Genomic DNA, 18,494 nt, shown 5'->3' on the forward strand with positions numbered 1-18,494 from the left:
TTTTAATAGAATGGGTTTCTTTTTTTCTTCCTTTCACCAGAGCTTTTTAGAGCAGAAGAGTTTAATTTTGTTTTGACTTTTCAAATAAACTCACAAAATAGATCTGTAACAAAAAATATGAAATTCAATTTGTACATTTATTTTGACTAGAAAAATTACTCCATTTCCAAATCTTGATTTTTCAACAATTTGTACAATGCAATTCCTGTTAAACTCCAGATTTTTTAATGGAATAAGTCTAGGATCAGAAGTAAAACAAGATTTCTGCTGCTCTGATTGGTTTAGTTTAAATAAGAAATAAAATAATCACTTACAAGATAACTTAGTTCAGTTCAGCATTACACTTAAAGATTCAAAAGAAAAAGATAGAAATTCTGAAATGCTATGAATTCCATTCTAGAAGTATTCATTATTGTTTAATGCATCTTGATAAAGAAGTCTTTATGGGTTCTGTTCATCAGAAATGTTATGTGACCTTTATTCAATGAAAAGTTGTATATGTTTCTACATCTTTATGATTTATTCAATATTTATTCGTCAAGGATTTCCAAAATGAATCATTGCAACATTGTATATAAGTTAAAGATATGCAACATCATAATAGTGTCCTTATTTTCACCATTTTTTTCCTGTTACAAAATTCAATTCCTCAGATTCTGAGTGTAAGCTACAGTTTCTATCAAGCAAACTTTTAAAAACTTGTTAGTCATTCTTAGATCTACATGACCTGGGATGTAATCATACTAATGCTTCACCCTTGTATGATGCTTTACAATGTCCAAAGTCCTTTGGATTTGCTTCATTTGAATTTCATATTATCAAGAAGCATAAGGAGTAGTTATCCATATCCTGATTTTACAGAGGACAAAAACTACATTAAGGGTCTTGCCCCTGTTTCCACAATAGTAATGTCTTCTATGATACCAAGTTCTAATGTACTCAACCAAAATTCTTAGGAGTTAAAATTGAGATAAAAAGAATAAACCAGGTTGCTTTCTTTCCTGAACTGGTTTGTGTCGACATCGTTTATGCAATGTGCAAGCAGAAAAATTTATTACAAATATTATCCCATAATCTGTATGAGGCCATGTTTCAAATACCTTTTATGCTCATGAACCTAAGTCTTCTGGTCCTTTGTCCAGTATTCTAGTCACTGTAACATGGCTTTTCTCATGTGTTCATATACATTGTTGATAGTCCCACTCTCAGAATTGTTATACTGTTATAAAAGAGGATCAGTTCAAAGGAAGACAGAACACAACTGAACAATTCAAATATAAGTCCAATTCAGATCAACAATGTATTGTCATTTTTATCTATTGCTTTCATCTAATACAATCATCTAATTCCCTCAATTTATCACATAGGTAATTATTGTTGTTGAATTATTCTTCCGATGTCTATCTCTTTGTCATGATATTTGGGCTTTCCATGGCAAAGATACTAGAGTGGTTTGCCACTATGCTTCCTCAAATATATACCATGAATTATAAATTGTGTTGGAAACGCTTTTAACACACTCTTTCAGACAAGATACATAAGCTTTGGAGAGAAACAACCACTTTATTCACTCCTATCCTCACCATCCATTTTTTAAATCAAAAACTATATACAATGCAATACCTGAAGAAGAAAAGTTTCTTAGTTTCATTTTTTTAAATGTGGATATTGATATAAAGTAATTAGCATACAGTGATGAAAATTGAAATACAATTCAACATCTGCTTTTTAATGGGAACAAATTCTCTCCTAGCAGGACAATGTATATAAACACAAGTCTGATTGATTGTGACATGTGATGAGTTTCATAGCATGTCTTCATAATATAAAAAATGAAATGTGGCTGAATCTAGATATTAACCAAGACTCCTTTATCCTGCCAACAATCCTCCGCCACCCCACCACTTCTCTAACCAACCTCCAATTATACACAGCCAAAATTCTTAAAAATTAGAATTGAGGATTTGAAAAGTCATCAGGCTAAACTAGCAGCTGGATTTTCTAGTGTTGACATGGCTATGCTATGTATGCAAAGGCAGATTTATTGCAGTCATTAGCATAAAATGAATGAGGCCATCTAGATTTCTAATAAGTAAATGGAGGAAACAGTAGCTGAGCATATGTAGCAGAAAACGGGAGAGGGAGCTGGTCATTTTCCAGTTTGAGAAAATCAATCTAAGAAAGATCAAAATCCTACTTTGGGGTTGGAGAAGGAATATTGAGCTCTATAGCTTGTTTTTCAAATATGGTAAAATTTGCCAGATATTATATAAATTCTCTCCTACCCCCACTTTGTGTTGTATAGGTAGAAACTATTTTGTTTTTTTAGTACTGTTTCTAATAAATTTTAATTCTCAAGACAAGAGAGGAAATAAAATTAAGACATAAGTTTTATTTGTGATATAGCTCAAAAAATCAAAGTTGTTGATTTTGCTATTTTAAACACTGAACATATAATATTTTGTTGTATAGAGTCCACTTCAGGCTGGCTAAAGTTTAATTTGGTTTTTTAATTATGCTGACCTTTTTTTTTTTCATCTCCCTTTCCTCTCACTATAATCAAATGCATAAAAATGTTTCATAGACTTTTGTTTTTTTGTTTTTTTCTCCCTTTCAACTGAGAGAGGTGAAAACCAAGAATGCAATTTGAAATATGATAAATTGCATAAGTCTAATTATGTTTATTTATCTTCTATTATCACACAGCCCCTATTTTCAAGAAGTACAATTAAAGGTAAAGAGTTTAGTGATACAATTAAAAAACTCTTAGTTCTCTAGGTTATTGTTCTTTAATGAATATGAAATTAAGCTGGATCACAATTAAATCAAAGAAATTCAAAGTCTCCAACATCTGGATTTCTGAAGGTACTGAATGTGAAACCATTAACTTTGCTTGATTCTGAGTCCTGGACTTGCACTACACTTGAGCATTCTGAACCATTTAAAAGCCATTACAAAAAGGACAACATTGCTCTGGCTGTTTTTTTGATCCAAGCATCATTCATGTTGTACTTTCAGCAACTAAAATTATTACAAAAGTTGTGGAACCCAAAATTAAAGTGATTGAAGGCAGTCTTCAGCCTATTGTCAAAAGTGAAGGTAAAAATCAATCTGTTAATAGATGGTATCTTTTCATTTTGAAAAATATCTATATAATAGATTGATTTCTGTGAATGTTACTATGTTCTTTGGAACTAACATGCTAAATTCCTTTAAACCAATGGCATGCTGCTATGATTACAGAAATGCAATAAATAAAATCTGTAGCATAGTAGATTGATTATATGTGTTCTTAACCCCTTCAGTACATTTGCTTTTGCTAAGTTTGAAGTTAAACCCAAGTAACCATTGGCTCTGTTCTAGAATCCAATTGTTCATTAAGCAATCAAATCCTATACACTGATATTAATCAAACTTCTTTGATAGAATATAGTTATTTTTAAAATAAAAAAATTTTGGCCATTTCTTGAAATTCATCATTTTTGACCTCTCTTGGAGCCATTCCCCAAACCATGGTCCCCTTTCTTTGAAGAACTTTAAGCTCCATGTTTTGAAAACAAGAGAGACTAGAATCTGTGGGATATTAAAGTCTCTAGTACCTTTTATTTCTTCTATTTCCTGCACTGATAGAACTATATTAGACAGACTTTGAGCAAATACTTGATCATTGCCCAAGTTTCAATCATCTCCAAGTGTAGCCCTTTTCATTATTTTTCCTTTTCATTATTTTTCTTGGAAAGGCATCATTCTAGGATTTCTGATATTCAAAAGAAATTTCTCCTTTTAGTACTTAAATATGATGAATAATCTTTAGGAAAAGACTCTTTTCAAGAGTCTTCTTTTACTTGAGGAAGAACAAAATGTAAATTACATGGGAGATTGCAGTAGTATCTTCAACTAGACATACTTTTAACTTATAGTTGTTATCTAAACATTCTACTATCTTATGCCAACTAGTTTCAGATCTTGTGAAATGAGATCTAATAGGTTTTGTCTATTCCTCTTTAATCTTATGGTAAAATTTGAGCATTTAAAATAAAAATATGATAGTATAATAATTATTATAATAAAAAATTAAATAAAAAGTATTTAAAATAAAATTCATGTTTATAAATAATTAGTTATATTAATTTAAAAGTTATTTTCTCATTACTGAATTTTCTGAAAAAAATGTCTGCTTCTATTTTCTGAAGTATTGTGTTAGTGATGGTTTGATTACCTTCATCTTTTGACTATAAAGAATTCAGTTCCATGCAGTATACAATGATCTTTCAGAAACTTTTCACTGAGAAAGTGTTTCCTGACTTTTTATCAAAACAAAACAAACCTTGATCACGAGTTAATATTTATTCATCTTTGAATTATCAAGAAAAATTATTATTCAAAATAAAATTCAAAAATATTTTATCATAGTTCTTATATCTGAAACCACATTTTGGTACTTTTTATTTTCCATTGTAATGATCTCCCTTCTTCCAAAGACCATTCTTTCCATACTGGGTGCCTGTCTTACCTTCCTAGCTCTGCTGGAAATACTCTGCCCTGCTACAATTTTTATGCATATAGATTTTTCTAGAAGGGGGGAGTAAATATTCATTCTATAGTTGGGCTGTGACCATTAAGTGGAAAAATCCATATAGAAATAGATCCAAGTCATTTCTATATCTGACTTATCAATTCAAAGCAACAGCTTCTGTCCCTACAGAGAGATAGAGAAACAAAACAATGATTAGGAGGGCTATGGATTTTCATACTGATCTTCTTCTGCTGATGTCCTTCCAGTTTCATCTTAAATACCACATTTCATGCTTTCCTAGATCTCAGGGCTTTCTCTCATAATTTCCTAACAAAAATATTTTATTAAGTTCTGCACTTGAAAGGAGAACTTGACATGAGAATGATTCTCATGTAATCTTATTTTGTTCTTTTAAATACAGTATAGATATGAAGATTTATTTATTTCAATATTTTTAGTCTGGAATTATTTTGCTCCCTTCTCTTCTGGACATCAAAGCATTCAATAATATATCATGCCAATTCATAATGTCCATTTCTATATTTCTTACAATCTTTGGAAGCATATTTCTTCATCATCTGCATTCTATTATTATGTGGTTTTAGTTTCTATGGGATTGTGCTCCACAAATGTTTTAGAAAATTAGCAGCAAGCAATGACTTAAAACAATAATTTCTGGAAGAAAAAGTGTGCGAGTACAAAACATGCACACAAATACAATCATATTTAACTTATATCGGGTTAAATTATAGCATGAGTTAAATGTACTGAAACTTCTTTCTTCCTCTCTGAGGTATTTTCGGTGAACTAATGAAGTAATCAACCTCCTAACATTCAAAATGCCTTTGCTTATCAAGCAAAAACATTTTGTAAATGAACTACACTTGGGCAGTTTTTTGGTATTTTAAAGGGGAATGGGATCGTCGATTACTTAGTTAATCTATTTACCATCTTCCTATAGCAGGTAAGTACTATTAAATATACTTACTTTACAAAAAATAAAATTTCCTTTTCTGATTCAGTCCTAAGTATAAATAAAAAAATAATAAATGGTCAATGGATTATGTTTGGAAAGGGGAAAAAACAGCAAACAAAGTAGTGTGGTAAAGCAAGGTCTATAAAATAGCTACATATTTATAGGCACATAGACCTAGAGTTGGAAGTAACATCAGAGGTCATCTAGTTCAACCCTCTCATTTTAGAAGAGGAAACTAGAAGAGGAAACCAGGTTAAGTTAAATTGGCTTACCTAAATTCATACAACTAGTAAGCATTCCAGGAAGTATTCCCTATCCTTTGACCCTAGAATCACTGTTCTTGCCGTGATACTAAAAGGGAAAAAAATACTAATGTATGTGATTGGTTCTTCCATTTAATCCCTAAAATTGAGTAAAGTAATAAGAGTTCACACACTACCTAAGTCATATGCCAAAATAAATGAAGTACCATACATAAAAAAATGAGTTTGTAGAGCTAATTACAAAAAATTAAATTTTTAATAATATATTGAGTTTTGAAATAAATTTTCATTTACTTTAGACAAACAGGCTTTTAGATAACCTTAAAAATCATATAAACAAATGTTTTTATGTGAAATTTTATATCTTAAAACAATTTTTCAGGACCTTTTGAAGGTAATTCTGAATTCCAAGTTATTAAGGAAGGTGAAACAATAACTAAAGTGATTCATGGAGGTGAGTGTTTTAAATGTGATTTAATATTGTGTTTGGACTGACTTTAGAAACAACTTTTAAGTTTAGAATTTAATTTTTCTTGACCCATTTTTTAAGAAACTGGAATCATTTCATAAGATGTGGTCACTTTATAATTACTCAAAATATAATTCTTTTGTCCTAATGTAAGAGCTCTTAAGATAATCATCTTCCAGCAAAAGTATAGAGTAAAAGAAGCTTTTGAGGGAAGCAACTCTGCCAGTGGATACAGTTGATCCAGCTTGATAATGAAATTGCTAGTTCCCACATGACTGCTTGCTTTTATTACCAAACTCAATTTTCATTTGTGCATGTAAATGAAGATTATAGAATATAAAATAATAGTAATAATAAATAACAGGCAAACATGTGCCTACATAGAACTGTTTCTATAAAGACATAATTTTTTCTAGGACTTATTCTAGGGTTCAAAATTTAATCATGTATGGTTCATTGGAACTCATTAATAGTCACAAAAATCAAAAATTAAAATTAGGAATTAGGAGTTATTTACCATGGCCCCCTCTACTGCCCAAAGTCCATGATAAGATCATCACCACTTGACATTTAGTAGATCTAGACTTTCATCAGACAGAATTCTGGTTCATAAGTGAAACTTATATTAGGAATAAATGTCCAAATGACATTGTTTTCTATGAGAAACTGGAATATTCGATTGTCTTATGTAGAGTATTCTAATAACAAACCACTGTAGGAATTTATTGGGTTTTTCTTTTATCCATTTTCAGAGCCAATTATTAAAAAATATACCAAAATTATTGGTGGACGACCAGTAGAAATAACTGAAAAAGAGACAACGGAGGAAAGAATTATACAAGGTAAATTGTATTTCTGTAATAGCCTACATCTTCCCCAAAGAGTGAAATAGTCATCATTAAAATGCATTTTTCTCAATAGAAAACAGTCTTTAATACTGAAACATTTAGTTGAGGCAAACAAAATATACTGGCTAGTAAATTCAGGCTGTGTGAGTGTATGAGTGTGTGTGTGTGTGTGTGTGTGTGTGTGTGTGTGTGTGTGTTTGTCCAGACTTGTGTGTTGGTTGTTGAGGAGGGAACTTACCTGGAAGGAAACTGCCTTATAAAGCAAGCTTGGCAACTCATCCACAACTTTATAGGTTTATAAAAATATCTGAAAAGGTCTGAGAGTTAACGTGATCTATCCAGGTTCACAAAGCTAATTCTCATTAGAGGTAAGATTGGATCAAACCATTATCATCCTAACTCCAAAGCTAACTCTATCTCCCAAGACATATTGTCTCTCTAAGGCAGGAAACAACCATCTAGATGATTATTTCTTTATATCACAACAGTAATTGCTTGAATTTAATTAAATGATGTACCATTTGATATTTTTTTTAAAAATCTAATGTGAGAATTTTAATAAACATATTTACAATTGTCCAAACTATAACTACTCTCTGGCCCTTGTTCATATCTTTCATTGATTCAGTCAATAAACAAAGAGTAAGTGCCAACTGTACCAAATGTCAAAAAAAAGAAATGATCCTTTCTCTCAATGAGTTTTCATTCTATTAGGGGGAAACCACATGAATGCCACTAAATAAAAACAAAATAGTCTATACAGTGTCGAGACAAAGTAATTAGGTTCTCAGAGAAAGATGTCTGTTTATCTATTGAACCCTTTGTACTTTTGTATTTTTAAAAAATCAAATATGAAGAATTTCATAAATACATTCAAGTCTCCTGACTGTGGCTACTCTCCAACCCCTGTTCTTATCACTGATTCCATCAAAAAACATATAATAAATGCCCAAATGTTTGCTTAATTGAACAGATTAGTCCAAGTTTAAAATATTATATTCCATTTGTTATTTCATTCAGGACCTGAAATAAAATATACCCGGATTTCTTCTGGTAATGTTGGAGAGACAGAAGAAACCTTAAAGAAATTGCTTCAGGAAGGTGTGTATAACTACACTAATAAGAATGCGGGTCCCTCGAAATCAGTTATTTTATGAACATCTTGAAGGCTTTGACAATCCATTTTGCCATGATTCTTTCTTTGCTTTAGGTTCCACCCTAACTTAACAAAAGAGATCACAGATTTGGTCTTCTCTCACTTAGCAGTCAGATTGGTTTTATTTGTATGGTAAAACAAAACCATCTTATATCACTTTGTAACAGAAAAAAAGAATGCCGGGTCTCAAAAATTATTATTAAGTTTAATTGTTGAGGAAGTTGACTTTTGTATGATTATCTTGAATAAACCGATTTCTGCTATGAACATGTATCCTCTCAGAGGTCACCAAGGTCACCAAATTCATTGAAGGTGGTGATGCTCATTTGCTTGAAGATGAAGAAATCAAAAGACTGCTTCAGGGAGGTTAGTAACTGGGTAATCACTAACCTTTTAACAGGTACTGGTGACTTGAGCTCTCACAAAATATTTTCTCTCAGCTTTTTAAAGACTGAATGAACTCTGGATTAATATTTGTTTTTATAAGCAGCTCCATGTATTTTCCTACAAGACCAATTGGTTTACTTTGAGAGAATCAAAATGATAATGACCAAATGATGAGTGGTTTCAACAGTCTTTAAAAGGTTTCCTAGAACAAAGCTTGAGGAGCCATGAATATTTTTTTCACTCACACAGTTTTTTGTTTGTTTGAAAACTATGAAAAGGGTCAATTTGAAAAATTTAGAGACCCAAAATCAGTTGAATATATTCTTCAAAAATCCTGGAATAAGTATTCACTGCTCCTAAGGCAGAAAGCATGTTAATGGAATCTTTAGATGCATAGAAGTAGCAGGAATTGATGCCTTGATAACTTTCATTTCCAAAGCTACATCCTTGTGAATGGGGATATCTATTTCTTCTAACGTTGGTTTGATGATCTGTAGCTGGTGGGGGGAGGGAGATTAGATGGTTTTTGCATATGAAATTAATCCCAACCTAAAATAATATGGAATGTTTTCTGCTTCTTGCATTAAGTAGAACTGCCTGTAATAGTAATGTAAGGAATAAAAAGGAATTCAAGTTCCATCACAATAATTTCAAATAGTGATTAGTTCATACCAAAATATATAGCCAATATGACTGCTTCTAGTTACAGCAGATATACTATTTTAATAACCTTTTTAATAATATCATAATGAAGTCAAATTAATCCAAAATATTATTTTAAATTTGCTCTTTTTAAAAGTTGGATGTGAAAATTTTTGTGATTTGAAATATAAAATACATAAACTTTAAATAAAAATAAAAAAGAAATTTACAGAAATTAGCCATTGACTTAAATTATGAAAAAAGAGACTCAACTGATTTCCCTAGTAAATAGAAATAATTCCCAGATGGGAAAATTCCCCTTCGTTAGGCAGATCAGAAATTTCATTGTAATTTATAGACTTAGAAAATTACCTGGAAAGGTTATGTGACTAGTCCAGGGTCACATAACCACTAGATATTAGAAGTAGGAGTTGAACTCAAGTCTCAATAGGTTTAAGGCAGATTCTCAGCACACTAAAACATGTTGCTCTTCTTACTTAAAATAAATATTCTAAACTGTTTGAAGTAGCATATGGTTTAGCTCTATGACTATCCTTCCCATAGGATGTATACTTTTGGTTCTTAGATTATTTTTGCCAATATTTACCATTTGTTTTTATTTATTTTCTTTCTGACATTTATTGAATAGCCTCTTAATTTCTGGAAACTAGTTTTAAAACACTAAAAATGAATGTTATGTATTAACTTGATTTTCCCTTAAGATATGCATAATTTCAATGGAGTAGTTTGGAAGTTCAAGAAAATCATCTCCCTAAAAGGAAATGATATAGAGGACAATTTAGTCTGAATTTGATAATAATGAAAGCCTAATGTCTTCAAAAAATCGAATTATGTTACAAATTAGATGTTGTGAAAAAATATTTGAATTCCTTTTTCTTCCATGCCATGATAGGCAGCTTTGTAGAATAGTTCTGCTTTATTAAAGAATGGATCAATTTGTAGCTGCATCTTGTTGTAATGCTTTAATTTATTTAGCCTTATTATTGGTATCATTTTGTATGCTTTATGAAAAAAAATTATGTAATTTACTGATAAGCCACAATAGAAATGTGAGATTTCTTATTTATAGTTTTGATGGATTTTTAAGCTCATATGGAGCCTCAGTTTCCTTTTCCATGAAAAGACAAGTGGATTAGATCTCTAAGATCCATTCCAGCACTAAAACCTACTATTACCTGATGACTTATGTGGTGTTTATGGTTATAACATATTTTAAAGACATTATCTCACTAGAGTTTTAAAAATCAAATCATTCTTTCTCTTCTCCTCCATACTTATCCAGGATCTATCAGTATGCTTAGCCAATGCAAGATGTGCATATTGCATTTTATGGACTTTTTACTAGTTATGATAATATTCCACTTTTCTCCAGTGAATCGAACCTTTCCCTTAAGGGTCTGACTCTGACTTTGGCCTATTTTCCAATATGTAATTGCCCTGTATTTCCATTATGACTATTTTTCTAATGATCTGCTGTGTATATTGCCAAACATTTTTTTCAGGCTGCTTTTCATTTGTAAAACACAATATTCAGTTTATTGACACACCTGTGGATTAATTTTCTAACCAAGAAACTTGTCATTGTTGCACTAAGACATCCATAGCCCCTTTCCCAGGCCTTGAGAGACACATTTATGAGATAATTGAAGGAATTAAGGCCATAAAATTTTGGTTGTAGATATAAACTAGTCCCATACCTAAGGGTCATCTATACCTCTTAATCTTACTAGCCTGTCATATTCTAAGTTAATATTGTATTCAACACTATCTAAATTGATTACCAAAGCACATAACCTTTTTTTGGAGTAATGTTATATTGCTCTATCACACTTGCCTCTAAAATGTTCCCAATTCCATCATCCAAGGAAATGTTCTCTCCAAAATTATACTGAATTGTACAACTGTGATTACTTGTTTCTAATGCTTATCTTAGCTGGAACTGAGTACACCAAGGTCACTAAAGTAATTGAGAGTGAACCACAGATTATCGAAACGGAAATCAAGAAAGTCCTCCAGGCAGGTTAGTTTGTCTATTTCTCTAACAGTCCTAAGGTTCCTATCTTCACTTGATTTCAAAGAGTTTTGGGGATAAAAACAAAAAGATTTTATTTTCTAAAACCATTCATCCATCAATACTTCAAGTATCTCTGTATTCCCTTTCTTGGGCAACTGCCTCCACAGAAGCATGGTGCATGCTGCCCCTCCAAAATCCAGTGGATACTTTTGCTATGACAGGAGCTAATTTTACATGTCCTTCCAACCTTAGATAGGGTGTCCCTCAGAGGATGGAATGTCTGTCCTCATTACACAAACATGACTAGATATTTCTGATCTCCAGCTCTACAAGTAGAATCTTTGAAGATGCTGAACCACCTTCATAATGTGATTAGGCAGATGGATAGAAATTTAGTGGAAGTTGTCAGTTGGCTGGAGAAATAGATTGAATGTACAAACATTCAATTCAATACCTTCCAAATGTGAATGCTTCAAACAAAAAATCTTGTGGTTGTAAAAGGAAATTCTTTCAAAATCCATTTAGTTCATACCTATGAATATGATCAAGCATACTGGCTCTTCCACTTAGTGGCAGAAAATGTTTTTTTTTAATTTAGAAATAATATTAAAATAATGTTAATTTAAGAAAAGTTACTTTCATATTTTCACATTATCAGACTTCTAAATCTTGTAATAATAATTCTCTTAAAATTTCATGACTTAGACTTCATTACTTAAATGATGAATCATCGTCATTAATTGGATTGAATTTATAGCTATGGTTGGACTGAGTAAATTCACCGTTCCAAATATGTATTTTTAAATGTTTAGCAGATAAAGGCTAGATAACTGCCTTTGTGGTGGGAAAACTTGGGTTCAATTCTTATTTGTGACACTAACAGGTATGTGATCATGTGCAAGTCACTTGTGTTATAGATAATTCTTTAAGACTATAAATTGCAAAGATGTCGCCAAACTGCATTAGTAGAGAGTTTTCCTTTACTAGTGAATTCCAAAAACTGGTGAAATCACATGTTCAATCTTTATCCCAGACTCTATTCCTATGTAGCAAATTTAATGGGTAAATAATATTATAGAGAAAATGTTTAAATTAGTTAAGACAGCAACTCTTTAATAGCACTTTGAACATATCTATTTAGTAATCATTGTCTATCCTCAAAAAGAAATCATCAGGGGGCAGCTGGGTAGCTCAGTGGATTGAAAGCCAGGCCTAGAGACGGGAGGTCCTAGGTTCAAATCCGGCCTCAGACACTTCCCAGCTGTGTGACCCTGGGCAAATCACTTGACCCCCATTGCCTACCCTTACCACTCTTCCACCTATAAGTTAATACACAGAAGTTAAGGGTTTAAAATAAAAAAAAAAAAGAAAGAAAGAAATCATCATATCTTCTTGGCAATGTTTCATTAGTCATGAGTTGATTTATTGTATAATTATTTAACTGAGAACTGGATCGTTTCAATCCAACCTGGTCTTTTTACAGAGAAAAAAAAGAATCCTAGAAAGGTGAATTGATTTGCCATGGATCACATATTTAGTGAGTTGCAGAGAAAGGATTGGAACCTAGACTCTCTACTTAAACTTCTAAATTAAGGATTTGAATATATAAGCTTTAAGATCCCTTCCAGTACTAAAGCTGTGAATCAATGATTTCAAATCCAGTGTACTCGTCACTTGACTACATGCTAGAAAAGAATAAATATGTATATTTATTTGATAATTCTAAGGGCAGCTAGGGACGCCAATGGATAGCATGCCCAGCTGAGTTTGGGAGAATCTGGGTCCAAATTTGGCCTTAGACACTTCCCAGCTGTGTGACTGAGGAAGTCACTTATCCCAAATGCCTAACCCTTGCCATTCTTCTGTCTTAGAACTGATACTAAGATAGAAAGTAAAAACAGTTTTAATAATCTATAAGGCAAGTGCAAAACCATGGATTCCTAGAGCTATAAGGAAACTTGAAGAATCTCTAGTCCAATCCCCTTGTCCTATGAATGAGGCTGAGATGCATGAAGCACTCTAAATGCACATTAGTATTAGACCCAATTAATGAGGTTTCGCTCTATTTCTTAATTTATTGTAAAGCTTTGATTGTGAATGGCAAATTCTTTATAGTTAAATGGAAGACAGTTTGAAATAATACTGTATACGACAGGAAACTTAATTCACCCAAAGCATACAACCGTTCTATTTCTGCAGTTCAAGAACAAAAACCTACAAATGTCTCTGAATGAATGCCATGAACCTTATTAATGATATTATTTCAAAGGACTAGGAAAAAACAAACCTGATTAAGAAGTGTTAATTTGGTCAGTAGCTATAGATAGACCATGAATAATAACAAATGGATTTTTCTAGGGAATGAACGAGAACAGGAAGTACTATTTGTGTCCAAATCAATTTTTCTCTTCAGATCTACACTTCCAGAAATAGTTTTAAAAAGAAAGGCTGAAAAAGGCCAGTGATTGGTGGCCAAAAACCATGTTCTCCCTTAACAGTATTTGCATCTATAAAGTTATCATGCAAGTTGAAAATGAGAAGGGCAGCCAAAAATATTTTGAAATAAAAAAATCAACATGCAGACATACTCTAAAGTAAGTTGCTTCTAATCAAAATGGCACAGAATTACAGAGATGCAACAAACTTCAGCGGCCTTCTAATTCAGCCTACACACCAAAGGAATCCAAAGTTTGACATAACTGGCAAGTGGTCAACCAACTCTGCTTGAAGACTTCCAACAAGGAGAAACCTACCACCCCAATAGTCACCTCGTTCCTCGTTTGGACAGCCGTGGTTGCTAAGTTTTCTCTGACATAAAGTCTAATTTGATCTCTTTGTAACATCTATTTATTCCTTCTCATTCTTTCAAACAGAACAAGTCTAGCACTTTGTTTCCATGACAGTCTTCAGAGGATGAACAGTCTTCATGAACAACAAGCATTTACGAAGTTTTTACTGTGTGTCAGGGATAAGCACTTAGATTTACAAAGAAAAACAAAAAAATATGATATTTGCCTTCCAGGAGCTCATAATCTAATAAGGGTGACGTGTAAATAAGTGGGTTCATACAAAGATGTAGTATGCAATCTTCTAGTGATTAGCTTATCTGATTTAACTAGCTTGGTGCTTCGACAATTCTGTCATTCAATCTATTTTTAAAGGCTTTTTCTGCATGTTGATACCTTCTGGAGTAGTATTCTTAACCTGAGGTCAATTGTCTTCCAAGAAGTTCAAGGACCATAAACTTGAAAGGGAAACTAAATTATATTTTCAATTTTACTAATCTCTAAAAGAAAATTTATATTTCCTTATTAGTTTTAATTCATTTCTAGTGGCTTTTCTGTGTTGGTTATTTCCAATTTATTCTGTAGATAGCTTATTTGTATATAGTTGCTGCTTATCATGTTCTCCATTACTTTATCTTTTACCTTTCTTTTTGTCCCCATTGTGTAGTTAAGGACCTCGCATCTAGTAGATTCTTAATAAATGTTAATCAACTAACTGACTCTAATACCACTAGAAAAAGGGGTTCTATAGACTTTACCAGGTAGTGCAAAGATTTCATGACATGCAATAAGAATTCATCAGCTAAGGGGGGCAGCTGGGTAGCTCAATGGATTGAGAGCCAGGCTTAGAGACGGGAGGTCCTAGGTTCAAATCCAGCCTCAGACACTTCCCAGCTGTGTGACCCTGGGCAAGTCACTTGACCCCCATTGCCTACCCTTACNACTTCCCAGCTGTGTGACCCTGGGCAAGTCACTTGACCCCCATTGCCTACCCTTACCACTCTTCCACCTATAAGTCAATACACAGAAGTTAAGGATTTAAAATAAAAAATTAAAAAAAAAAGAATTCATCAGCTAAGGCTTATTAGAGGGCATAGCATTTCAGAAACAAGATTGTATCTATGACATGGTGAGGGATGAGAAGAGTACTTTAGAAGAAATCAAAATAGTAAAAATTGAAGAATAGTGGGAGGAGGGCATATTAGCTTGGGAAAGAAGACTTTATTTTTTTTATTCTCTTGTTTTTCTACTCCTATGAATTTCTGGTAAAAAATCATTGTAGGGGCAGCTGGGTAGCTCAGTGGAGTGAGAGTCAGGCCTAGAGACAGGAGGTCCTAGGTTCAAACCCGGCCTCAGCCACTTCCCAGCTGTGTGACCCTGGGCAAGTCACTTGACCCCCATTGCCCACCCTTACCAATCTTCCACCTATTAGACAATCCACCGAAGTACAAGGGTTAAAAAAAATCATTGTTACATACCAATTAACTTTATTGTCAAAGGTAGAAATATGAGGTACACAGAGAGATTCCCTATATTACCACTGGACAAGAAAATGATTTTATATATGAAATTTCTACTGAATAACTCTGTGATAATTTACTTCTACTAAATATTGGATATCACTCAGAGGTTATCTCTGCAACACGAATCAATGTCATCTACAAAAAGGAGGTGGGGGGAATCATGATATATGCACAGCACCTGAGACATAATGATATGTTCTAAATCACATAGTGGAACATTGTATCATTCATACAGTGGGCATTTATTATAATTTGCAATCTAAGTGATAATTACTTTTTGTGAATGAAAACCTCTTTGTTTTAGGCATTCAGATTAACAAATTCACCATTGCAAAATCAATACTGTCATGATAATATAATGTATACTTCCAAAGATTGTATTTTCTCACAAAACTAGGGACTCCAATTTGAATCCAAGCATACTTTTGGAATGTTTCTAACTATTATAATTTATTTTTAGACCGACCAGTAAGGAAAGTACAAGCCAACAAAAGGACACAAGGTACATGTTAAAAATATTTTATTCTAAATTTTCAAAAACAAAAAGTTTTGTTTTCTTGAGAAACCTGGCTACCTAATGTATAGTAGGCACTTAAATTTTTGTTTCAGTGTGAATAGTCAAAGAAAAGGAAGTTCTGGGTAATCCATGTTAGTTTGTCATGTAGCAATTTTGGAGTTTGAAGTCTCATGTGAAATCAAAAAAATAGTGTTATTCATTTTCTATGAAATTAATGGAAAACTAAAAATACAAATATCAATGGAAAAGCCATTGGGTGTATGATAAAAGGTAACTATATATCTAGTTGCTGCTCTGATCTTCATTTATTGAGTCCAAGTATCAATTCATAAGCTTCAAACTAAAGAAGGGATGATAAGGCAAGTATAATTTTGCTGAAATCCTATAATAATCTTTTAACAAGGAACTGTACAGGTCAGTTTCAGATGCCTAGGGATTAGTTGTTTAATATGCCAAAATAATGATGAGAGTCAAAATGCTGTGTATGTGCTGAGGCAAAGAAGTTTTTGTAACTATTCAGAAGGATCTTGATTTAATGAAATATAAATATGCTAAAATTAAGCATATATCCTAAAATTACCTCCTAACTGTGGGAAAATGTACATATTCTTAGTTTTCAGCAAATTTATTGCCTCATTTTTTCATGAATATTAATACTGGAAGGGATAGAGATTGGGGATGGGGAAGATGGAAAAACAGAGAGGAGCCTGACAGAGGCAAAATAATACAAAGCACTTCAAAATGTAATGCTTATTTGTTCATCCTAAGTATACCTTTCTCCAAAGATGAATAGTTCTATTCAACCAAAAGATAAAATGGGTAATGTGGAACATTTGTTTTACCCCCCCCCCAAAAAAAATAATCACCATAGAATTATTTTCTATTTCCAGCTTCCATAATGTAAATTAATCAAATTACTTTAAAAAATCACTTATACAAAACATTTATAAGCTCTTGCATTAATAAATCCTTATCAGCTACTGTGAATATTAGTATGGCTCATTCCCTAGAATACACAAACTGATGTCCTCTCCTATGGAAATGATCTCCTGCCACTTCAGAATGATTTTTTTGCAAATGGGTTATCATATCCTTAAAGTAGCTTTCTTGTGCATATTTACAAGGTATCTTTCATCTCTCTCATCTAGGAACAAGGAGAAGGTCCAGAGAAGGCCGTCCTCAGTGATACTTCAAAAACTAGACTTCATACAACTATAAATTGATAGTTGAATCTTGGAGGAAAACATTGTGAATGTCACTTCGATTTTGCAAACCATTACAAACTGAACCATGACCCCATGCAGAATAAGCAGGGAACAATCCAGAATGTAAATTTTGCTATTTCTTGTAAATGAGAAATATAAGTGAAATTAGATTTTTTTAAGAAAAAAGGAATGAATAATTGTGTTTGTGGAAGGATGTGGATAGTCAGAGGGATGTGAACTATATGTGCTCTGCACATTTAGCTCATTAAAGTCCATTGCATCTTCAAACTTTGTCAATTTTTGACAAGTCTTAATGCCAACAAGAACCATCATAGTGGGTAAATGCCAATGCCACCATCTTGTTCTTTTTCTGGAAATTTGGATGATTAGAACATTTTAGTTCCAAAGAGCAGGTGAAGTTTCTAAAGTTCATTTGCAAAGTGAATGTGTTGGCTACCTCTTCATTTCAAACACCAGACAACCAAAGTCTTTGCCATATGAAGTCAATTCAATGTAAATCTTAGTATCTTGAAATGTTATCCCTTTAAGAAGCTTGAATCATAAATTACATGTAAGGGAGACAGAATGCATTCAAGCATTTTACCTCTGCATGGGAAATTAAATTACAAAAAATGGGTGCTTTTTATGAAAACTTTATATCAAAAATGCTTTGCTCATTTCTGATACTAATGTGGATTTATTTGTAAATGATGTCATTTTTATATCTAGTTTTGTACTCATGAACTGTTTGTCATCTGCTTCTTGCAATATATATGTATATTTTTAATCTCAAATGTTGCAATACAGCCATTTGTCAAGTTCAAAGGAAGTTACTTCAAAATGTGTAGTTTTGAAATTACAAGGATTTAAGTTAATAGGTGGTTTGGGATTGGGAACATGACTTTATACCTCTGTTTTGAAACAAATATTCATTAAAGGAAATTTACTAAATTCAGTGTTTCTTATACAGCTCAAATATATCCAGATGTTATCCTTCAGACTTACCTATGGATGGAAAGAAACAAGTTATCTTAGAAAGTTTAATAGAGTAAAAATTTGGAGAACTGGGCCTATTCTCAACACTGACCCTGTAACGAGTTGTGTAACCTTAGACAAATCACTTCATTTATCTATACCTCACTTTTCTCATCATTAAAATGATAAAATGGTA

At 32.4% G+C, this 18,494-nt stretch overlaps 1 protein-coding gene across 7 annotated transcripts in view; it reads left to right on the plus strand.

The window, feature by feature from the left end:
• POSTN (periostin) overlaps positions 1–18,274 on the plus strand; it is a 45,121-nt gene extending 26,847 nt beyond the window's left edge. Inside the window, exons 17-23 of one of the 7 annotated variants that reach the window (XM_044666077.1) lie at positions 3,019–3,099; positions 6,138–6,209; positions 6,977–7,066; positions 8,093–8,173; positions 8,511–8,594; positions 16,062–16,103; positions 17,267–18,274. In XM_044666077.1, coding sequence (XP_044522012.1) covers positions 3,019–3,099; positions 6,138–6,209; positions 6,977–7,066; positions 8,093–8,173; positions 8,511–8,594; positions 16,062–16,103; positions 17,267–17,304 — 488 coding nt within the window. In that variant the 3' untranslated portion in view covers positions 17,305–18,274. The remainder of the gene's footprint in view (positions 1–3,018; positions 3,100–6,137; positions 6,210–6,976; positions 7,067–8,092; positions 8,174–8,510; positions 8,595–16,061; positions 16,104–17,266) is intronic. The other 6 variants (XM_044666078.1, XM_044666079.1, XM_044666080.1 and 3 more) reach the window with 6 other exon arrangements.
• Positions 18,275–18,494: the final 220 nt, after the last annotated feature.

Source organism: Gracilinanus agilis, chromosome 3 (assembly GCF_016433145.1).
Source record: "Gracilinanus agilis isolate LMUSP501 chromosome 3, AgileGrace, whole genome shotgun sequence".
In the NCBI taxonomy this organism is placed as follows: Eukaryota; Metazoa; Chordata; class Mammalia; order Didelphimorphia; family Didelphidae; genus Gracilinanus; species Gracilinanus agilis.